At 38.3% G+C, this 24930-nt stretch overlaps 1 protein-coding gene across 8 annotated transcripts in view; it reads right to left on the bottom strand.

Annotated features, from left to right (window-relative positions):
• Window positions 1–24930, bottom strand: part of PACSIN2 (protein kinase C and casein kinase substrate in neurons 2) — a 53881-nt gene that overhangs the window by 14301 nt on the left and 14650 nt on the right. For 6 of the 8 annotated variants that reach the window (XM_042051180.1, XM_042051184.1, XM_042051187.1 and 3 more), the window contains exons 2-4: window positions 11906–12016; window positions 992–1148; window positions 20–255 (exon numbers count right to left, since the gene is read on the bottom strand). In XM_042051180.1, the coding sequence (XP_041907114.1) occupies window positions 20–255; window positions 992–1148; window positions 11906–11965 (453 nt within the window). In that variant the 5' untranslated portion in view covers window positions 11966–12016. Of the gene's footprint in view, window positions 1–19; window positions 256–991; window positions 1149–11905; window positions 12017–14186; window positions 14421–14851; window positions 15083–24930 lie in introns of those variants that run through there. The other 2 variants (XM_042051183.1, XM_042051182.1) reach the window with 2 other exon arrangements.

The following is a 24930-nucleotide window of genomic DNA, read 5'->3' as shown; positions in this document are numbered from 1 at the left end:
ACATAATCTACTGCTGTACCTCTTTCAGCTTTTTTGCCCAGGGTTTCTGAGCTTTCCTAAATCCATCTTCTGCTTCTTTGGTTTCCTTAAATCCTCCCATCATTTGCTTATGAAACGCCTCCTTCTGCCAGTTCTTGATTTTTTCAAAATCTTCATTCATCAGTGAACCTTTTACTTCTAGATGTAGTTCACTCACTTTTTCAGCTTCTGACATAAAAGCACACCAAGCCCTTTCTACTGTTCCATACTGTGGGCCTAAACACAACAAAAAGTGTCATTCTCAGTAACCATCACCCACATGGAACTTATATTCCCAAGAAACTACCTGAAACTATTGACTTATATTCACTTGTAAACAGCAACGTTGATGCAAACCTAGAAAAGGGAACAATTGCTTTTCATATAAATTTAGAGTATTATAAACTTTTAAGCCAGAAAAAATAATATTCATTTAGTCTGGAGTCCTTACCCCTGTACCACAATTCTCAGTGTTCCACATGTGAGCTCCTCTATCAACTGCCTTCAGTTTCTCAGTGTACTTTTTGAAGGGTGAATAACCATGAAAGGACAAACTATTGCAGAATATATTAAATGGGTGTCAGTTTAGCCTTCCTTAGAGCAATGTCTAGGTCTTTAATTACTAGTCTTTCCCCCACAATCACTGCCCCCGTGTTATTCAGAATCCCTTTACAAACTATACAGTTAATTATCCAGAAACAGACAGTTCTCTAGAACATAACTCAGCCCTGGAGGCAAGATTCAACTGCTTCAGCAAGAAACAAGCAAACTTGCAAAAGAGCAGGCCTTTGCTTGGTTGGGTTTTTATCAAAAAAAGCTTGGTCATTTGTCACATTACTGAGCCTCTTGCAAAGACTCCATTATAGGCTAAAACACACAATATTTCTACTTTGTACTTACCAAAACAAAGATATACAGAAACATTTTTTTCCATTTGAGAAAGTTGTCAGAGTTCAAACTCAGAAGGCATTACCTTTCTCCACAAGCTGCTTCCACCTTTTAGCCCATTCTGTGAGCTGCTGAGCATAGACCTTCTCTATCCGTGCCCGCTCATGAATACAATTCATAAGATCATTGCAAAGTCTGTGGCCATCATCAATTCGTTTTACTGTCCTCTTGTAATTTCCAACCTACCAAGAGACAAATACTTAATTTCTGCTTGAAAGCTCTGAAAACAAGATAAATCTCTAATTAACACAAATACTGTTAACTAAGAGTAAGATAATACAGCAGGAAATAATCCATTATGGAATTCGGTTCATTAATCTTAAATCAATTAATCATAAAACCTAACTGCAAGAATATAACAAAGGCTACAAGCTCCCCTGTAAAAAATAGTTGTTAATTTTAAAAGTGAAAGCTTTATTATATTTTATTAGGCCTGCAATGTAATTATGGGCAGTCACCACAATTGTTCTGCATTATTATTTCTTGGTAATGTTCTAGATAGTGGAGAAAATGAAGAGAAATAATAGAGTATTTCTTCCCCTCTTCATTGTTTATTATCAAGTACCTAATACCTTAATTTTATGCTGTGTTTAATCTTTCAGGATTAATAAAACTGCACAGACATGCAAAGGAGCATTGCAACATCTCTATCAACCATAATAATAGTTTTTAAGAATGCACTCACTGCTGACAAACCAGATAGCAATTATTTCCAAAGTATACTCTAGAATTTAATGTGGGAAGATACTGACAGCAATGACGTGGAGCTCCCATACTTAGAATTGTAAATACTAAAAACCCCACAGCTGCTCAATGTACAAGCTACAATAAAATGAGGACATGGAGCAAAATGCACACTATATAATGAACATCCACTATATAATTAACACTCCCTTTTCACACACCAACATGGAATAGCAAATCTAAACGTCTGAAAGGAAAAAAAGCCTTACACACTGCTCCCAGAGTAACATTTCCACTGAATTCAAGGTCACTCAGCCTGGCTTTTGTAAACATTAAACAAGACCTAAGAACTCTGTTAAGAGAATTTGCACAGCCTATTAAATATCACAGCCAGTTTCTTATCTGCCCTAACCACCTGACTGAAAAATGAAGATTAGCAGCAAGGCAGTAGATAAACATTCAAATACTCAAAGCACGCTAGTCATTCTTACATTTGAATCATACCTGCTTCCCATCTGACATACAGAAATACATCCAACTTTTAGGTTCATTTACTCAGAACTTTGTCAGCTGATGCACATGCAAGCCATTTGCTTGAGAAAAATGGTATACAGGGGAATATTCTTAAAAGGGAAAATAATCCCTATATTAAATGCTGGAAGAATACACGACTACACTAATAAATACAGACAGATGTTAGGACTTCTCATTAAATCTGGGAAAAAAATAAAATCAAAACTATCAATAACAAAACCATTTCTCTTAGACAGTGGCTTCAAAGAATTCATTTGAGCACGTTTTTTCATTTGGACTAGATCCACTTCAACAGATCAAAGGAATTTAGTTAGCATTTAAGTAATGCATTAGTTAGCAGTCACTGATTCATCTAAATCATGTAAACAAATGCATACACATACCCCCTGCACATTTAAACATAAGCCACAATAGAACTGAAGATAAGAAGCTACCAGAGAGAGTCAATGCATCCATGTCAACTGATTGCATCTATTACCAAGAAAGCATGAAAGATAACCTCCTGTTTTCAGGAGAAGTGCAGATCGAGGAGCAGGCAGTTATACCTACGTCATCAAAGTGTTAAGGAAATTAAATACCTCCAAGAATACTTTCTACAGTCTTTGTAATGAAAGACAAATCATTCATCTGCTCAAAATTACTCCATCTGTAGGTTCACAGACAAGCAGATTTTCAAAACAGGTTAGCTTGGCACAACTACTGAAGCCTTATATCAGCATCAATTTGTGTCTCCAGCTATGTGCCCAGGGATTTATGTCTGTAACATGAACATTTCCTTTCATAAATCTTCACTATTAAATTAGCATTTTAAATGCTAATATTGAATGAGAGCTGGCTGCCTTGTGGTACTTTTAATCCTTTCATTTTGCATTGTCTGAGCAAACTCTAATCTCATGGTAACATCTAGCAGTTGCCAAATTTCAGGCAGGTATTCAGAGAACTGAACCGAGCTTACCTATGATGGTCCATTCACTGTTATCTCATTAGGCCACCTTTAAAGAGCTGCATGCACACCACGGATAATTCACTCACACTCCCTCCTCCTCCCAGGAGGACTGAAGGAACTCAGCATCACAGTTTAGAATCAGCATAAGGAGCAACCAGGCCTACAATACTAGAAAATAACCTAGTCTTGCAAAGAAAGCCTTTTACACTGAAATTTGCCCTATGAAGAATGCTAGAATTTTGGAAATACAGCATTTCTTCTGTGTTTCATGACAGAGAACATAAGTTATATAACTTGGCATGTAACACTTTAAAAACCTAGTGGTTTCTTAAAAAAAATTGCATTTTAAGTTATGGACGCTGCAATGACAAATCTTTGAGAAGAGGAATGTGCAGCCTTGTCACTGTAGGAGATGAGGTTTGAGGCACAAGGTCCTTAGACCACAGAGCCAAGTAAAGGGAAAAGAATTCCAGCTTTTATGTCACCAAGGAACTACCAGATTAACTGTAGATAAGTTAAAACAATAAATGAAAAACCCAGAAACACACTCAAGACATCCTGAACTCTGAAAAGCATTATGTTATATACATTGTTTATTCAAGACTCCTTTTTCCAGTTTCTGAGGTTACTGGCAAACATTCTGCAAGACTTCCCCCTTCCCCTTCACAACAACTATTTGAGCAAATTAAAAATGAAAAATTCTTCTATTTGTAGCACCTGGCCAGGAAAAACACAAACAAAAAAAAATCCTGTGCTTCTTTGTTTCAGGTTTCAGTCAGAGCCACATTTACATAATGCCCAGCAATTTTCAGATTTCTCAGTGAGCCCTGTACAGTACATGAACAGATGTGATTTTGCTAGTCAGAATAACTTTCTGATCATTCTGAGCATTGGGCTATTTCCTGTTAAACAGACAGCAGACAACTAAGACATGAATGAAATTATGACATGACGTTCTAAGTTTCCATGTCCTACAAATAAAATATTTGTTTCAGAAAAGTAAATTGTAAGATTACAAACTTTCTTACCATTTCAAGAAGAAAAATAGATATTTAAAAACTATACCCTACTTTCATTTTAGTATCAACATTACATCCATCTGAAAGAGATAGTTTATTATAGGATATCAAAATCAGTTGCTGTTTACCCTCATTTTTCAGAAACACTTCAAAAGGAAAATAACCAAGAGTTTATTTCTTAAAAATACCACTATAATGGTCACTTTTTTGATGCAATCAGTTAATTCTGTGAAAATTGTGATTCACAGTTTTGTGTCACTCTCCCTACCTGTTCTAATTTGAAGTAACCATCTGTTTTAACTCTTTTCCACTGCAAAATATACTGAGCTTTGCTACTAATAAACCTCAGTTGATCCTATTTTGCCCATTTATCTCTCACAGGCATTATAGATGGCATCAGGTCTCCACTTAACTTAATCAAGAAAGCATTCCTTCTGATTTTATAATTTCCTCTCAGGCATGAGCACAGCAATGTCACCTCAAACTCTCTGCCAAATCTAAGATTTAGGGACTCAGTAATATCCAGAAAATAACACAGAGGCACCCTCTGATGAGGCATTGATCATCCTATAGTTGGCAGTCCAGGCAGCTTTCTTTAGACCAAGGGAGCCAAGCACTGTCACTGACAGGATCTTTAGTGGGAATATCTAAGAGTTTACAACCTCATTATTCTACAATTTCAAAGCACTAAACACAAAGGAGTCTTAAATTATGTAGGCTCCTTTACCTCAACTGTTAGACTTTTATTTTAAGGCATATTCATAGAGCAGCATAAAAGCCTAGAGTGTTAAACATACTTTGCAGGTTTTTCTGGTACACAGAGAAAAAAGAAGAGTATTTTCATTTGTTAGCAGCCCAGAAGGTGGCAAACGTTCAGCTATTGCTAAACTCCTCTTAAGTAATTTCAGCATATCATGATAATCACTATAACCACAAATACTTCAGGAGTTTCAAATGCCTGAAGATAGAGTTGATGTCAACTCTTTTTCCAAGCTTGCAGAGCTTATTCATAACAAGTCAGCCCTTATGAACTGGAACCATTCAAAAGAAAGCCAACAAGGGTATTTTTAGGGGCAAATACTCCTAGGCACGAAACAGAATAATAAGCTCTAGAGGTTCACAGTGAAACCCACACATCAGTGGCCAGCATGGGGACACACACTATTTCCAGCATTCCATTGAACCATGAGCAAAATTTCTTTCCAGCTACGTCAAACAGGAAGTTTCCAAACATTTCAACCAGCATTAACATCTATAACCACTGTGTGGTTTTTATAAATAAAAATAATTATCTTGCTGCATAATTTGCACATACACAGTCCCAGTACCTATGAGTGCTAGCTCTGGGGAAGTTTATGCATATAAATTCACCACTGGTTACAAGAAAAATCCTGAGGAAGCTCTTAAACACACAAAATCTTAAGCCAAATACACCAGTAAAGCAAACACCTGGCACTATAAATGAAAAATATTCTGTTGCTCAAAGTTAGGAGGAGATTTAAAAAACGTCTATGTGACAGGAATCTACTATTGCAGAGTCCAAATATTTTTTATCCAGAGTGTTTCATTTGGGCCTTGCTTTGGTTGGTTTGGGGGGGTTTTTTTTGGGTAGAATTTTTTTAGTGGTTTGTTTTGTTTTTTTTAATGTGGTTAGAAGGGGGCAGGGGACAATGGCAATGCAAACAGTGGCCAAATTTGATTCACTCATCCTACACAGGGGATCAGCTTCCACTGTCTGAGGCTGGAAATCTTATATTGCTAGTGGATTCTCAGCAAATCCTTCAGAATGCAACAAAAGCCCTGTGTTCAGCACTTCGAAATGCACACCAGGTCCTGTCCTCCAAGGGAATCGCTCACAGCACTAAAATAATCCCAGCTGCAGGTTTAGCAGCTGTTCAGAGTGACTATTTCTGTTTGGGTAGTAGGTGTTTTAAACACCCCTGCAATAAATGGGCTCCATATTGCTGATGTTAGCAGAAAGTCAGGGAGATAAGGAAGCACACCTAGGGGATAAGGAGCACACAGTCTCTGGGGGACCTAGAGCTCATTTAAAGTAAGTGCCTCCACAGACAGGGTAGCTGCTCCTTTTGATGTCTTACCTTGCCAGATATGCATACACTTCCACTTTGATCTCTAGGAACACTCACTCATTGGCTTTCTTACCTTCACAGGTATGTAACTGAGCAAGAGCATTGGTCTCATCTTGCCCAAGGCACTTTTCTTTTAATATGCCCCTGATAGTGATTACCAAGCATAAGACTGGGGCTTAATAAGCAGAAGGCAAATTTTATGATGTATTTTGTTAATTATTAATATAACAAATTCTTTCATGGGCATTCCAAAACTACTTCAATAGGACAAGGCCAATAGGTTTGCCCACTTCTCGTGTTTCACTAAAGCAACACAATGTTGGAACTAACCAGTTTTGCCACGGTCTATTTTTGGATGCAGAAAGTGCCCTAAATAATTATCACAAACTAAGATGCATTTACAGCAGTCATGCAAAAGCTTAGACTCCATATAATAGATGAAAAAGAAATACAAAGGGTTTCAATTTGTACATTTTCTGCTTTCCCTTGGAAAACTTGCTGCCACCCTGCTTCAGGCTATCAGCAATAACCTTTGATTACCCAAAGCATATCCTTGTCAGCTAAGTAACACCGATGAAGGAATTCCTTCAACATCCTATCAACAATATGGCTCAGTCTTTAAGATTTCTGCAGCTAGAGAGAGTTATGAGCTTAACCAGACACATCAAGGTACCCTGAAGCTTGACAGAAAAATAAATTGAGAGAAACCTCCATTTCTTGAGTAATCTAAGACACTACTACAACTGAAACTTTGATGAAATCCTCCACTGTTATCATGGTAATTACCTTTCAGAAAGTATTTTCTTATTATTTTTCAATTCTTTGTTCTCCAAGCACCCTTTATTAAAATATGTACAAAATTCTCTCACTCCTACAGTAGTTTTGTTGACTAAACACCTGAAGAAATTAGAGGAAAAGGAAAGGATTTATTCTTCTGAAAAGGATTTTATCATCCTGCTAGAAGACAAAAAGCTTTTAAGTAATATCTTGGGTTAAGCAAATAAGAAAAAAAGATTCAATTTCATTGTGAAAGCTGCTGCTATTTCTACTGCATGCTAAACAAACACGTATAATTCTGAAAGCCTGTTTTATTCAGTCGTATCAGCTGTTCTGATGCAAGATACTACCTCTGCCTAAGCCTTGATCTACCCACATTTTTTGACTGCCAGATCTACAGTAAACCATCACCAAGAACTCGAGTCCAAACAGCAACTTCTCCAATTCCCTTTCAACAAGGCAACAATTTCCCAACCACAAATCAGAACCTGATAACAATATCTGTGTTGCAATAAAAAATACTGACCTTTAGAGGAAACAAGTTACTATTCGTATTGTATTTCCAGCACTGAGCTTAACTCTCAGTGCTGGAACTGGAAGTTTCCATGAACAGTATTGAAATAGCAACTTAATAAAAAAAGCTTAACAGATGAAGTAACCTGCATTGAATTGCTCCATGGACAGTCTGAGCATATGCACCCAGACAAGGTTAGAGCAGTACATCTACTACCAGGCAACGACAGACTCTAGATTCATATTTTTCAGTAAGAAACCATAGCAAAGGCAGTGACAGTTCCAAAAGAAAACAAAGCCTTCTAAAGTCAGAAAACTGATAGAGAACAAAGTGTTTCATTTCCTAAACACAATGAAATCTCTGTCAATGCAATGGCAAAAGCTTTGAAGTTCACTTATCAAAGTTTTATTAAGTACAGTTCTCATCAGCTCAACAGAACAACAACTTTCAACAACTAAAAGTTGTTGTCTTAGTTTCAACAGATATATAGTGAGCAAAAAACAGCTTTCACAGTCGGTTTTTCAGCTAGGTCCCACAGCCAGCCACCCCACTCTATCCTAAATGCCTTTCAAGAAAAAGATGGGCTTTGTACCACAGTTCAAAGGTAAATAAATCTGAGCTATTTTGGAGTGCAAGGGAACAAACTCAAGAGCTTACCCTGCCAGACTGTCACTTCTGTGCCACAGCCCAGTTTAAATACATTCACTGCTTTCAGCTGTGGCAGTAAAACATAGCAAAGTACCTTTTAACAAACTGCAAGCTGACTTCAAAAACAAATGTAAATGAGAGAATCTGTAGTAACAAAACTTCCAAATTGATTTAAGAGTTCTTTACTTCTGTGACCTGAGGCATGAAGCACTCAGCTAGCATTCCAAATGCACCACATCTTTTTTAATGGAATCAAACAGAACACATCGATCAAAGCTGTTTAACCCTATCGAGAAAGACTAAGACCAAAATTCAAAGTCACAATCTTCAGAAATAAAACAACCAATTTAGAACATATAAAAAAGGATGAGCTTTAGACTAAATATCAGTCAAATTTACTTTGGAAAGATGACTCCAAACCAGATGTATCATGGAATGGTTTGGGTTGGAAGGGATCTTAAAGATCATCTTGTTCCAACCTCCTGCCATGGGCAGGGACACCTTCCACTATCCCAGCTTGCTCCAAGCCCCATCCAACCTGGCCTTGGACACCTCCAAGGCTGGGGCAGCCACAGCTTCTCTGGGCAACCTGTGCCAGGGCCTCCCCACCCTCACAGGGAAGAATGTCTTCCTCATACCCCATCTAAACCCACCCTCTGTCAGTGTGAAGCCATTGCCCCTTGTCCTGTCACTTCAGGCCCTTGTCAAGAGTCTCTCTCCATCTTTCCTGTGGGCTCCCTTCAGGCACTGCAAGGCCACAATGAAGTCACCCCAAAGCCTTCTCTTCTCCAGGCTGAACAATCCCAGTTCCCTCAGCCTTTCCTCCTTGCAGAGCTGCTCCATCCCTCTGCTCCCCTTGGTGTCCCTGCTCTGGACTGGCTCCAGCAGCTCCCTGTCCTTCCTGTGCTGGGATCCCAGGGCTGGATGCAGCCCTGCAGGGGGGTCTCAGCAGAGCGAGGCAGAGGGACAGAATCCCCCCTCCCCTGCTGCCCACACTGGGGGCTGAGCCCAGCTCAGGGGGGTTCTGGGCTGGGGCATGTTGAGCTCTCACCCACAGCACCCCCAAGTCCTCCTGCCAGGGCTGCTCCCTCTGCTCATCCCCACCTGGATTGAACCCAGGGGTTCCCCCGACCCAGGTGCAGCACCAGCACTTGCTCTTGTTAAACCTTATGAGATTCCCATGGGCCACTGCCCGAGCTTGTCCAGGTCCCTCTGGATTGTCACTGCACCCTCAGCCTGGTGTCATCTGCAGACCTGCTGAGGGTGCCCTCAATCCCAATATGCCATTAATGATGATATTAACTAACACCGGTCCCAGTATGGTCACCTGAGAGACAGCACTTGTAACTGATCTCCATTGGGATTCTGAGCCACTGACTGCTTCCCTCTGGATACAACCACCCAAGTAATTCCTTTTCCATCCAGCAATCCACCCATGGAATCCATGTCTCTTCAATTTGGAGAGAAGGATGTTGTGGGAGTCAAAGGCTTTACAGCAATCCACATAAATGACACCTGTACCCCTTCTCTTGTCCACTGATGGAGCCACTCCACTGGAAAAGGCCACAAGGTTGGTCACACAAGATTTGCCCTTGGTTGTCTCAAATAACCTTCCTGTTGTCCCTGTGCCTTATCAGAGCTTCTGAGAGGGTCTGTCCCATGATCTTCCCAGGCACGCAGGTGAGTTTGACAGGTCCGTAGTTCCCAGGGTCCTTCCTCCCACCCCTTCTAAAGACAGGTACAACATTTCTTTCCTGTCACCTGGAATTTCACCTGATTGCCATGACTTTCCAAGTAGCACTTCAACAGCAAAGAACAACCTTTGTGGTTATAAATCAAAAAAGAGAAAGCATGGAAAACCCTATATGGAAACCAACTGATTGCTATACAGAAGTCTAACATTTCCTTATCCAAGGATAAAGAAAGGTATGCTCATGCATTATACATTAGCCTACTCACATTGCTTATGAAACAGACTGCAGTCCTGCCCTTTTGGAAAGAATACACAGAAAAGTCCAAAGAAACAGACTTAAGTAATAGTGTTTACAAAATGATGTAAAATAAATCACCAAAAGCACAAACACAAATAAGCCACCTATAATAAGCATCAAATACATTTAAGCAAATCTTCGTGAAGGCCCTCATTTAAGGTAATTGTCATTTCTGATCATCCTTTATTGGATTTAATTCTTTGAGTTCAAATTTGTCCAAACATAATCATCCTAGTTTACAGAATTTTCATTCTTATTCACTCAGCTTTTATGCTTCCAGACATGATTACTTGATGGAAGACAACAGCTTGGTACGGAACAGCCAGCCAGAAATCACATTCTGCTGCCAAGTATATGATGCCCAACACACATCAAAATATCCCCTTTGGTCCAGAATTCTTTTTTTCCTGACTTGCCTCATTTTATTTTGAAACACTCCTAGCAAGGAAGCCTGCTCAGGAAGTTGCCTCAGCATAAAACAAATCATACAGTAAAATTGAGGTTGGAAGGACCCTCTGGAGATCAGGTAATCCAATCCCCTGCTCAGAGCAGGTGTGATAGCTCAGATTGCTCAGGATCACAGCCAGCTCTGTGAGTAGAGGTCCCACAGCCTCTCTGCAGTCATCCTACAGAGTACCCCTACAACAAAAGGGGTCAAGGCTTAGAATACAGTGATTTTAAAAGAACTTCTTTATAAATAAGACAGATATATTTAACATAACAGTTAATATGTCTCCTCAAAAAACTGTACCTGTCTACTCAACAAGAACCTCATTGGCATTAGGTCCTTTAGAAAATATATTGAAAAACCATGGGAGATCTGCATCAAAATGTAATATGCTGCCATTACAAAGAGCACAGTTTAGTGGTCTAGAAAAGCTTACATTTAAAAGGAAATACAGTACCAGGTCACCAAAATCAAGCTGTCATACACAGGTCTCTGCTAACAGAAATATTCAGACAGGTTCCCCTGAGCTGTTTTCATGTTTGCTATAGTTCAAACTCCAAAGAGCTCCCTCTCAAATGGCAGAAGTTTGTCCTACTGAATACAGCTAATTTGGACAGTGTGCTTACCTCCAATTGTGCCAGAGTTGGCGCTGTCAAACCTTTCTTTTTACTCTAAGAAAAAGATCTGGTTTTGTAAAAGTATTTCTGCTTTCTGAAGTTTCCTTTCTTTAGACCTTAAATTAGCACAGCATCTGAAAGCCTCTGTCAGACTGGGGCAGCACAAATTACTGGTACTATGAAGTACTTTATACTGTCTTTCTGCATGTACCCTTTTACACTGAGATAAGCATAACTTCTCTCAAAAAAGTTTACATTTATATCCAGATACAAACAGGAAACAGGCAGTACATCCACACGCTGTCTTACACATTTGTAACTTATGTACACTTACAGTAGCCTGGAACAGTTACTTTAGATTTAATACTGATCATTTTAAAAGCTACTCACACATGCCCTTCCTTGACAGTAAAAACTGACAAAGGTTCAATTCTGAATTCCATACCTTACCCACATGGATGATCCTCAAGTTTGTGCCCATTAAAGCCCTCAACAGAACTAGGTCAAAATCCAAAAGGTAATTTCTACCCCGAAGGCTATTTCTGCAGATCACAATAACCAATGTGTCTTGTATTGCAACTCTTTCCACAATTTACAGTGCACAAAAATCAGATTTTCTACAGTGAGAATAAAAAATAAAATCAAAATATTGAATAAAACATTTGGATTACCTCCCAGAAGCTATCACTAGAAACTTCTACGCCAACGGAATCATCGTATGAGCCAGACATTGCTACGTATGATGAGCTTGTAAGTATTCAGAGCTTAAACACCTTCAGAATCTGTAAAAACAGGAAAAAAAAACCATTTATGAGCATTATTAATGCAGTGGAATTATGAAGTTATGAGAAAAAAATTATGTTAGGCAACGTCATTTAATATTCATATCTAGAGGTGCCAAATAAAAACAAGAAGTAACCACACAGGGCATTTTGGAACAGAAAACCTCTACCATACAAAGTTTGTGGTTCTTATCATGATTTTGGTTGTCCAGAAAACACTCAATGCATCTGCTTATATCACATTTCACTACTCTTGAGTTTATTTAATGATAAAATTTCCTATTACAACCAAAAGAAAAGATTGAGCAGTGAGATGCTTACTCATCAACTACTCCACTTTCAAAGCATTCCTATGAGACAATCAACTGACCTTTGCTTCTGCAACAACCACCTGCACTGACTCCTATTTCTTTTCCACTGGAATCTGTATTATGAAACCCACCGGAAATATTTAAGGCCAAAATTTGTTGATTTAAAGAAAAATAAATGTCTTCTTGTCATTTTTCTATTTTAGCAAAACAAAAAAACAGAACTCCCATCAGCTCTGAATTCTGTGCTTTATTGGAAGTAAGTAATTACTTTAACAATTCAGGCATTTTCACTTTTATTGACACAGCTGCAAGGAAGAAAAATATAATCTATCCTCATCGAAGCAGATGACTTTATAAATCACCAGCTATGAAAAAGGTTAGGGTTACCCTAAGCTAACATGTAAGATTAACATCAAAAACATAACTGAGACAAAAATCCAGGCACTTGCATCCACAAATGCAGTTTGTGGGCTGGAGACCAAGAGGTAGGAGAGAAAGGAAACAGCTGCCTCCCAAAACACATGCACAAATCCCTGTCTGATCTCTACAGATACTTCGCCAGGTCCTCCTGTTTGGATGTCTCCTGCCAAGTTTATCTCTAACTACTACGAGGGATACATACAGGTAAACAGATTTTACCACCCTTTGTGGGATAAATACTTTTATCAGTAGACTGTAAGTTGAAGCTCCCTCTCTTTTTTTGCCCTAACAATCTTGCTTCCCTTAATGGACCATGGCCCCTCAAAAGGGGGCAGAAAACGTCTTCAAACCTGACCTTGCTGCCCCAGTGGTTATGACAAGCTGCTGAGAGAAATGGCATTGAAAGCCTCCCAGGCAAGGAGAATTCAACACTAAATTAGCATTTCTGGGATACACTGAAAATAATGGTGCCATAAGGGTAGGCACTTGTTTATAACAAAACCCAGCTACTGAAACAAAACAGTTCTTTGGACAGTTGCAGCACAAACATAACAAAATTACTCTGGCTGGGAAGACAAGCTGTTTCTTCTTATCAGTTTTTCATCCAATTCATTTACATAATGCAGTTCCCAAAAAGCTTACATAACCTTAATGGTGAATATGAAACTAAAAACCACAACAGGAACACCAGTTGTTAGAATTTTATTTTTAAAAGACAGCCGAAATGTAAGAAGAGTTCTGCAAAATGGCAAACTAGAAGGGAAAATCATATAGAGACAAATTATTTTTACTTGTTAGTGTAACAATCTTCAAATTATTTAATTAGTAATTACCAAAAAAACAGCATTTCCACCTGTGCTTTTACTGAGCCAAGAGGGAAAAGCTAAACCACTATTCAATTGTCAGTTTCTCTAGAAGCACACCTTTACCTGGAATGTGTTCTTTCCAGATAAATTTTGTCCCTTGCAATTTTTACAATACATTAAGGTAAGCAAAGATCTCATTTGTAAGCGTTGATATTTTCTCATGCCCTTTTTTAGACAGCTATAAGCAGCATAAGGAAGAAATCAAAGTGCAGTAAGCTTGCAACTAGCTGGACAAATTCAAAAGAATAGTTTAAAATTAAACAGCCGGGCACGCCACACGGAACAAGGGACGAATGAGGTTCTGAAGGTTGTCAGGAAGGGTTAGGGCAGCTTTTCTCCACTACACCAAGACCTTTCAACCAAAGTGTTCACTGCCATTTGGAAGAGATCTGGAAGACAGCTGTAGAGTTCAGCATCTTGGTAAAAGAAACCCTGAAGTATAAACCTGAAGGGAAGTTTCAGCAAGTCATCCACCCCACTCTCCCAAACCACACAAGCAGTATTTTTCCTCTCCGATTACAGATAGAAAAGACAATGAAAGTGTTCTGAAGTAATAATACAGTGTCCACTTACCTTTAACAAAAGAGCTTAAACTATATCATTCCTGCAAATTTACCCTGAAAAGTCAAATGGAAAAACTGAAAAAGCTCAAACACAGGAATATTTTCTTAAATGAGGGAACAGGTTGTGGTGACTGGGTTTTTAAAAAAACCCTTTTATTCCTCCTCAACTAGAACTACATAATACACAGAGTTATCCTTTTTTTCCATAGAAGCATGAAAATGATCAGCACTCAGGAAATACTGATGGAATTAAGGTTTTAATATGCCAAATACTATGCTGTGAGAAAGTATGAGCAAGCGTATTTAGGGAAATATTGTGAAGTCATAGCAACAACTGGAACAGAAAAACACTATTTTTTACAGCCCTACTTAAAAATAAACTGTACACTGAGATAGGAACATTAAGTGGTGTGAGTCATGCTACCCTCACAAAATAGAATTATTACAGCAGCCAGGCCTTTAGCACATTTTTCGTCAGGGTTTGGTCCTCCCATCCTCCAAGTGAATTTGCAGAGGTTTCACAAGTAAAGTTCATTGCACTCTTTTTTTGTTTTGCAGGGTCTTCCATTTCACTGTAAACATATGAACAACTACAGCTGTTATGTAAAATCTAGAAAATTTAGACAGATACAACAAGAAAGATGAGTTCTGCATAGATTCTCCACAAATGATCACCTGTGTCTCCCAGGGCCGGGGGTTCTTTGGTCAGCTGGATTGCAGCAGAACCTGTAACTCCATAGGAAAGCACAGTGCACACGCCCACTTCCTATATTCCCACAACAGTTTGGCTTCATCCACTCTTTTTCTTCTCATTCCACAACTCCAGGCCCATCTCTTTAGCACCTTTTTCTTGTCTCCCAACTGCTAAGCACAGTGCTGCGGCCACCAAAAAAAGCAGCACAGAGAAAGCCTTACCAGTTCAGAGCCCCTGCTGCCTTTTGTCACAAGCACACTTTAGCCACGAGAGCTTATATAGGCTAAAAATAAACCACAAAGTCCAACTGCAGAAAGTAACTCCATACTGAACAGTACATACTGTAATAGCTACGGAAATGATGCAAACAAACAAGGCTCAAGTTTCTTGGCCCTGGCCTTTAAGCAATTCTTGTAAATTAGGATACATTGATCTTTGACACAAGGAAACGGACCAATAAATAAATGTGGCTTTTTTTTTTAAAGCTTCCTCTTAGGGAACATTCTAGCCATGCTTTATACTAAAGACCTTGAATTTCTTCCTCACTGCTAGTGCCCTACTGTGTGAAAAGAAGTGCTATAAACATCCTGGAGGCTTAACACACAAGGATTTTAGGAAATATTAACTAATAATGAGCAAACAGACCTTCAGATACCACACACAAAACCAGCTGAACACAATATGCTGCCTCTGCTCTCAAGAAGTTGGTTTTGATGTTGTTACTTTGAAAGCAATTTGCAAAGTTCCTTGCTTTGTTCATGTTGAAATACTTGATTTTTTTTTCAGTGCAACAAATGCAGACTATTAAGAAGCTAAAATATTCCAGTGAAATCCAAAATTTCTCTTAAGGCATTTTTCAACAGGAAGATGGGGAAAAGCTTTTAAAGAAATCCTTCAGTTAAACCCCTTCAAGCTTGTAATAACAATTAACTCCGATGAACTCTCCCTGTGAAACAGGTGAGGTTGTTGAAAGTGAGATTTTAACATTCTGATCTCTTTAGGAAGGTTATGTTTATTTTGAAAATATTTTTCACTATACTCAAAAAGACAGCATTAAAAAAAAAAAATCTAATTACAGTCCTGTGTACAATGGCCTTTAAAGCACAGCAATCACTAAACTGTGGCCCTAGGTGACAAACTAGTCCACAACAGAGAAACATCTCAATCAGAGAGTGACAGAACCTTCCAAGCATGATCAGCCCAGGTTGTTCAGGGCTTTTATACAGATGGATCTTGAAACCACCAGGGATGGAGATGGCACACCCTCTCTCTTCAGCCTATTCCAGTGTTTAACTGTCCTCAAGATGACATACAGAAGAAAGAAATTAATCCGTATTTAGAAAGCCAAATGGCATCGCCATGCATTGTCTCCAAGGACTCTACAGATGCAAGCTGAGACAGTCTAGCAGCCTCTAGAAGAGAAAAGCACCTGGTCACACTACCTTTTAAACTTATTTTTGGAATGACAGGATTTGTCACCATGGGTCCAACCTGTCAGGATTCCAAGTTTCATGACTAAGGAGTGAACTACTTAGTATAAGAACATGACTCAACTTCAATTAGCAGCTCCTAAGAACTTTCAGCTATAGTATTTTGCCTTATTACTCACTGAAGTCTCAGGTTTTGTTCCACACGGAATAGGAAGGAAACAAGACTCCATTGTACAGAAACAAATACAATCTGTGCTTTAAGTGCAAACTACTGTGGTTTGCTACCAAGTGTACCCACCATGAATATGCTCAATCTCATATTCCCTGGTTAAATAAAGCAATTTAGATATTACTTTTTTTTCTATTTTGTCCAAAGAGCTTGCTCTATAAGAGTTTCCAGTTTCTTCAGGGTTCAATCTGTTTACTATTTACACAGAAGAAAGTGACATAACTTCTTTAGCAATATTGTGAAATCATGTAACAAAAGCTGTTAAGATTCACAGCTACCGACACTAAAAAGTCCATAAATTAATATGAAAAGTAAACATAGGAAAAAAGTATGCTTTGGTTTACACATCCAAGTGACACCAAAAAATTCCAGCCCCTGGGTGCAGGGAAGAAATGCATCAAACCATGATTAATCACTGCTACTCAGTGCTGTGAAGTCTTCTAATTGCGATCAGCAGACATGACTGCATTTTATTAACAGAAGTTAGGCTTTAGCTTTTTAAAGGTAGAGTCTCAAATCGATGACTTGGGCCTAGTTCTTCTTCAATCCATAAAACAGGGAGAATAGTACCCTTTTCCACAGGGATTTAAGATAATCCCTTAGTCTCCATCAAGAAAACAACTACAGCAACAAACACCAGAGAAAAGTCCGTAAAAGGAAATTGAATCACTACTTCTTTGGGAATTCAGCCTCTGTGTTATAGTTGGCAGAGCCATGGACCAAATGATTTTCGGAAAGAAGTTGACAGCAACCTATTTGGTGAACCGTGAGCACGAAAGGAAGGAATCTAGGAAATGCACGCTGTTACAGACTGTGCAAGCTTATTTCCTACCAGGCACACTCCTCTGAGACTGGGAGCAATGTTTATTCCTAGATTTTCTAGTTTGGATACCTGAATTATTTGCCACCTAGACATTTTTCAGTTAGCAGATAACATAAAATGACATTAAATAACAAAAAGCTATCAGTTCATAGTAGTTATTCATAACCCTGACTAACAAGAGACTCTTTGCACTTCTGTCAATTAAGGAAACCCCTGAGTTGAAGGTTGCTTGGTCCACAACAACCTCCTTGGTATTGGATTATATTCACCCATGCCCAAGTTTGCTAAATGCTGTGTGTGAAACCACTGAAAGTAGCACTCATTCACTGCCCTAAATATACAAGTCATGAACACACACTTAAGCCATAGTTTCAGCACACATCAGATCGCTAAAGAGATTAAACTTCTGTGATAATTACCACATGTAAAAAAATCCCACACAACTCTAGTGAGGAGACAGTCTCTAAAATTAAACTCTTCAGGCACATTAACACTCTGTGATGCAATCCTACAGCATATAAATTTCACAATGCATAATAAAAGGAGTAAGAACAGCCATTTTAGTCATAACAGTCTGATTACTTTATTAAACAAATGAAACTTAAAATTACTGATCAAGCAATTTGAATAACACACAGCACAGAAGTGTTGCAGAAGTAACACACCTGCAACACGAGGCAATGACCCAACGTAGTCAAAAGGACTCTTAGCCTGCACATTTTGTACAATGTACAAATACTACCTCACTCTCACACTCTAAAGAAGACTGGCAGAGCCCTGGAGCTGGCAGCTCTTATCTCCTGTCCTCCTTCCCCATCATTAGTGGCCAGACATGCTGGTTAGACATGTTGCTGTTACACGTGCTGGTTTTTTGCACATTCACAACCTAACCATCCTGCCAGCACAGCCTTCCTCTGTGTTTTTCCAACTAACCAGGAGATAGATACCTTAAATAGCACAACACTGACTTTGGGGAAAAATAATTTTTTATTCTCAGCTTGACAAGCCAATGTGTGTAGGTGTAGTACTTTCATTCTGCAATTTTTGTTCTAACCAGGGAAGCTAGTAATTGCCTTCAGAGGCTTTGCAGAGGTTTCTATTTTAAGTTAAACAGACACTGACCACAGAAATTATTAACACTGCAAAATACATGCTTTAAATGGCATAGATCTACCAGCTAAGGATGCAAAGTTGACAGAGTGATGTGGGGAGCTTTAAAATACTTGCATATATCTAAAACAAACCTTAACATTTTCAGACTATACTTTTTTTTTATCTGGAGGTATGAGAGAAAAATCCACATTAACATTTTCTTCACTGCAGGAAAAAAAAAAGGAAATAAAATTTGGCTTTGAGTAAATTTTGCCAGAAAACCAGCTGAAGAACTCGGGATTATTTGTCAGTTAAAATAACATCAAAAAATACTCTCTGATTTTTCAAATCAGAGGTTTTCCACTGTTTTGGATCGAGTGATCAAAATGATAAAGTGCAGGAAGAACTTTTTAATTACAAACGTTCACCCTTTCCTAACGTTCACCTTTGTAATGCCTGTGACATCACACACTAATTCATATGTCCTGTCAAAGTCTCCCAAAATTAAATTAACCATAATATCTTGGCATCCTTCCTAAATAAATAAAATTGAGATTAATATCCTTTTAGATTTGTTTCAAAAAAAACATGAAGGGGGCAAAAGACCACACGTCTTCAAATTGCAAATTACACTTTGTAAGCATTTAGTTAGCAAGAAATCTTTAAGTCTCCAGATACTTTAAAAATAAATAATTGACCCTTTACCTAGTGGAATTAGATGGCTTGTTATATACACTCATAATGAAAACTAATTTTTGTAAAATGTCAAGGGAAATATCTAAAGCATACACACTTAATATTTAGTTCAAGTAGAATTTTACAACAGTGCACAAACAAGGACAGTGCAGAGGAGTGATACTGATGGATTCTCCAGGAAAGAAACCATGAAACAGCATTTACAGCTGCACTGGCAAAGCAGTTGCAGAGACAAGTGCCATGTACACAACTGTTCTAAAATGGCATATAATGAAGAAGCAAAATAGAACATTACAAGAAGCACTGCCTCAGACATCAAAACTTACTTATGTGACCACCCAGCAAGAACACTGCTCTACTTCAAAACAGAAACCCCACAAAAGGACATAAATAAAAAGCAGTACAATAACCATTCTAGAAATGATGTGTGCTGTGGACAGCAGGCTGTATGAGCCCAGAACCGTCAGTTCAAACATGATAAATGCACTCTCTTACATTCAAGCAAACATTGCAAAATATCACACTCAGCCAAAAATAGTTTTGTATCAGCTGTGACACAGTAGAGTACATTTTGGTAGGAAAAAGCAACTATGACAGTTGTTTGGAAAGTCATTCCCCATTCTGTTTACAAGCTATTCACCTGAAAAGGCATGCCTTAATTCACTTGCATTTTTTCCAGCTCTGGAGCTGGGCAGCATAACTGCACAGATAACCACAGAACCTGCACAGCACTGCCTGATCTCCATTTCCACAAACACAGCTCTCTCATCAGCGTGTACTTTAGCACTTCCTGTGGGCTGATGAAAACCTTGTAAGCTCAAGCAATGTCTTTTTTGCCCCCCTCCACACCGCAACACTCAAAATAACACAGGGTTTTCAGTCATAATATGGTTCTGTATAGCTGCAAAGCTGAGTATTTGGTGTACTATAACCTTTAGGAAAGACCATGGATAGCCCATTTTAAGGGAAGGTATTTTTATCATACAACTGGCTTCACTGGAGGAGAGTGTTTTTAAATATCTCAGTGAAACACGTAGGCACACTTTGCAGATGCGTCACTTAGGAAACAGATGTGTTGTTTCACTGTTTCACAGTCAAAAGCTGTATTTTTCCACCTCAGGAAATACAGGGCTGTAATATTAATTAATGAAATACTGACATGCATTGAATGGAAGCAGATCTAAACCCTTAAATTAAGGTGAAACAGGGCAGTCCTCCTGAATCTGAAAGTTGCACTGAGGAGCTACTGTTCTTTACTTCAGAAGAGAACCAATTCAGATACCTTATTGGAACCAAATTCAGCCCTGTCTTTAACTCATACTTGTTTCCAAAGCCTAAATCACTGTTAGAAACTAAATCTGTGCATTAAGATGTCAGCATACCCCACCTTCTGCTTATCTTAGCGGGATACAGATGACTATACTTGGCAAAAACTAGGAAGGCCGACTGGGGCAGGGGAAGCTGCCTGGGCGAACCCAGGAAAATCTGTGCACTCTTCACATATTAGTGAATTTTTCTGTCACTTTTTGGAAATATAAATAAAAGGAAAAGGGGAAGTGATGATTTCCTTACCATGGATAAAGAGAAAGCACAAAGAATAACAGACCTTCCTGTCTCAGATGGACATTGCTGAAGGTGAAAGAGAAGATCCCCAAACCCAGTAAAACAACAGACCACAATGTGCTCATGTTATACTTGATATAAACAGCACAGAGACATCACATTTCCACACAAAACTCCTTGGAGCTGAATGGATTACTCTCTAGTAAGCAAATCCAGCAATTTTCTAGGATAGCTCCTCAACACAAGTACCCTATAACACCAGAAATTATTTGCTAGTATAGCTTTTGCGCAAGGGACAGCCAAAGCTAGCAAAGAACTGTACCCCAGGACTTGTACCCTATAGCAGAAATTAAATGACCCCTGCCATAATTTTTGGCTTAGATCAAAGCTGTGAAAAGGCTCTAAACAGTAGCTTCCGTAATTACCAATTCTTTCTGCAGTCATTATCCCCTCACTGTCGTAGCCCTGCTGACAAAAAGTGGGTCAAATCATCATGCAACATTCCTCAACCCTCAAAATACATTAAAGGGTAGTTCAGTATTTGGGGAAAACACTATCAATGTAAAAACTGCTAAGGAAGATAGCCTTACAACTTAAAAGCAACATTTTCGGCTGTGATAGTCATCAGATTATGCCCCATTTCATTAGTTTCATTTCTGGAACTGATACAAAATGTACAGACCTCTGCAGAATACAATTCATAAATGCAGAAAGAAAACAACCAGAGGCATATTTAACTTCAACTATCTTTCTTTACAGTAAGTTAAATAAGTAATTATTCATTTAGAAACAATAAAAGGTCTGTTCAAGTGTTTCAAAATCAATGCTATACTGTAAAAGTACAAAAGAGCACGTGACTGTATTTCATATTTAAGATTAAATAAGATTAATTCAGATTTTAAAGCAAACTGAGTGCAGCTTCTGAAGAACTATTAGGAGAGTTTAAATTGTTTGGTTGTGTTAAAGTTGGAGAGAAGGTTACTCAATACTTAGTTGCATTAACACGGTCACTAAAAAAAGAAACTCTTGAATTCTATTTAAACAGATTTTCAGCTCAGTGAATCTGAGCTAAACTTTAGCCAGGAATTCTCATGTTTCTAGGCAATTTAATTTTCTGGTCCTGAAATAGTAATTACTGCAACAAGGTCAGAATACCTCTACTTACAATTTAGTAATCTAGACAACATGAGCTTCTAAATTAGTAGAATTAAATATTCCCTAAAAACATGTAATTATTTTTTGTAATACATATAATGAACTGGCTCCTTACCATGTACTAAACTCATTGGTCTAAGCTACCTGGAAGGTCATTCTTAAATATTAGGATCAGAGATCATACTTTATGGCCTTCCCTGTATATGTAATTTGATGAGCAAAGGCAGAAGTGGGAGGGGTTGTTGGTTTTGATTTGTTTGGGGTTTTTTTAAACATACACAGTACACTTAAACCTACTTTAATCCTAATGCAACTGAAAAACCTAGAGTTTTCAGTGTGCAAAACAAGGTGCTGCTTTAAAAGAGGCACATGGGATCCAGGTTAGGCAAGAGAGGAGGTGAAAGCTTTTCTTTGGTTTGCAAAGGTTTCACTAATCTTATTGAGGGTTTAGAAAAGAAAGCACAGCAGAGCAGCCAGTCTTCCTCATGATTTTCAGCGATCTGGATACATGTTACATGACCTTATACAGCTCTCAAACACACAAATCACTTAAATGTGGAATCCCTAAACGTAACAACGTGAAATGAATGCTTAAATTTGGCCAACCTCAGAAAGAGTGGTCTTTTCTACCCTGCTCCTGCTTTTCAGGAAAAGGAAAGCTTTTTATGCCATTTTAAATTAATGCTTGACCAAAATACAAGTAGGTCAGCCATCTACTCTGCAACCTAACTTGGACTGAAGTTCAAGGAAAGTGGAACAAGAGGCCCCATTAACTGACAGTTCTTGCATCACCATCACCATTGTGCTTTTGCAGTTAATAAAGCTGTGCCACCACTGTGGAGCACTGAAACAGCAGCATGTAACCTGCACATGGGGAACAATCAGAAGACAGAAAAAAGAAAGGTAGATAATCCCAACCAAGCTCAATTTAGTGCTCTCTCAAGAGGAGAGTCTCAAAAACCCTACTGCTGAAAATTCAAGACTAATATCAAATAGGACCAAAGCTGATCACAGTACTGAAAGAAAGTCTTAGTAAAAGCATCAATTACTCAACTGACTTTTTTCATCATATATACTGCTGAGTAACTTCAGCATTTTAAATGGTTACACCATTCTCAAACCCAGAAACAATTCCTGCTAAAGGTGCAATAACTTACCTTTTTTCTTTTTGAATTTAACTTAATTCATATGTCAGTGACCTCTACACTCACCAAATAGCAGTATGATAGTTGTAACAGCTGAGAAAAGCAGGCACAAGTAGCTTCAGAATAAAGTGATCAAATTTCTTAAGCTATTTAGTTTACTGCAAATCATTCTACACATGATCATCAAACTGAAAAACTGCATTATGTTAGACTCCAGAAAGCCTGGAGCCATTATATTCAATGCAACATCATCTTTTAAATGAAGATATAATTCAACAGAATTCATTTTTGCATGATGCATAATAACATGAAGTAATCTGAATAAAGTTAGTATCATGGAATAAAATCGTTCTGGAATTACAACATCGAACTTGCACACACTCAAAAGGAACAGCTTGAGCTGGATTTCTAACATGTACTTTGTGCATAAACCACATATATAATGGTCTATTTGCACACAAACATATAAACCCAGCCACTAGAGTTATAGCCTAGAGCAATGGTTAACACACTGAGATTTTCAGCCATTTTATAAAAAGCACTACCAGCACTACCACCTCCAAGGGATTTTACAACCTAGCAAGTAATCTTGTGCTTCTGAGTCCAGCTTGAATGTCTCACTAGATTCCATCCCACATTTGTCTCCCAAGGTTTGTGTCTGAGCTGACAGCTGGGATATCCCCACTCTCCTGTCCAAGGCCAGGGCAGGGTGACAACGAACACAGACAGAACTGTACCATGACACTGCAGGCAAGGCTCTGTGTCCCTGCTCTCAGGATCATCTCAGCCAGTGCTCTAGAATAGTTTGTGGTTACTGAAATGAGTCACCTGTCTACATATGACTGCCATTATAAAGCCATATCTCCATATGGCTCACGAGTTAAGAGGCTGAGCAGCAAAGGAATCAAAAAAAGGATTAAATGGTTCAACAGCTGAAACAGCTGCATGATGAAAGCTTCAATTATGCAAAAATAACTTCAAAGTTTAACTGAAAATAAGATTTCTATTTCCCCAAGAATAAGAAAACCAAGTGATGTGCTTACTCAATGAATAATAAATTTCACATTTAACTGTCTTTATCATATGGTGGAATAAAATAGATATATAAGATTTTGAATAGATATATAGAAATAGATATATAAGAAATACTGCAGAAAAAACCTTAGACAATGAAAAATACATGACAGAAATTGCACATTAAAAGATATTATTTATAATATTTTACAAGCAACACACGATACTTCTCATAATCACACTCTTTAACATCACAGTTCAAGCCAAGAGCATTTCAGGAGAGAACACCTGTGAAACTTAAGTACAGACATTTTTCACTTCTGGTTCTGAAGGCTTAAAGCCTTAATATAAACACTATTGGAAAAATTAGGCCCACCTCTAGAAAGTCTCCTGAACCCACAAAGCTAATGTCAACTCCAGTAATAAAGAGTACCCATGGTAACTCCTCAGTCATTTTAAGTTTTCTGGAGAAGGCCAGAAGTTTCTCTAACCCGGGAAGAGAATCCCTTCAGCAACTCCAGCCTCAAGCTCAGTAACACTTGCTCCTAATAAAGGCAGCTCAACAGCTGAAGAGTCAGGGTCACAAGGAACCTTCACACAATCACATCAGGTCTCAGACCACAGCTGTTTAAAAGTTGTTTTGTCCTTACTCCTGAAGCTTAAGGGTACAGAGCACATGAAAGAACAATTTTCAAAAATATTTTTTAAATATACTTTGGAGTATTTACTAAGGTTATCTCAGAACAGGCAAAGTCGTGTTTAAGACATATGTGCAATTTAAAAGGAGAACACTAAAAGCACAAAGAGATGGTGAGTCCAGCTGTATGGATTTTCTTGTCATTATTAACCTGTGGCACAAGTATCTAAAGGGTATACACACAAATACTCCTATAGCAGTTTCTTTCTTTCCTTT

This window comes from Corvus kubaryi, unplaced genomic scaffold, assembly GCF_017639235.1.
Source record: "Corvus kubaryi isolate FWS band 111438036 unplaced genomic scaffold, C.kubaryi_AGA036_p1.0 74, whole genome shotgun sequence".
In the NCBI taxonomy this organism is placed as follows: Eukaryota; Metazoa; Chordata; class Aves; order Passeriformes; family Corvidae; genus Corvus; species Corvus kubaryi.
This window is presented reverse-complemented; position numbering and strand designations above follow the sequence as displayed.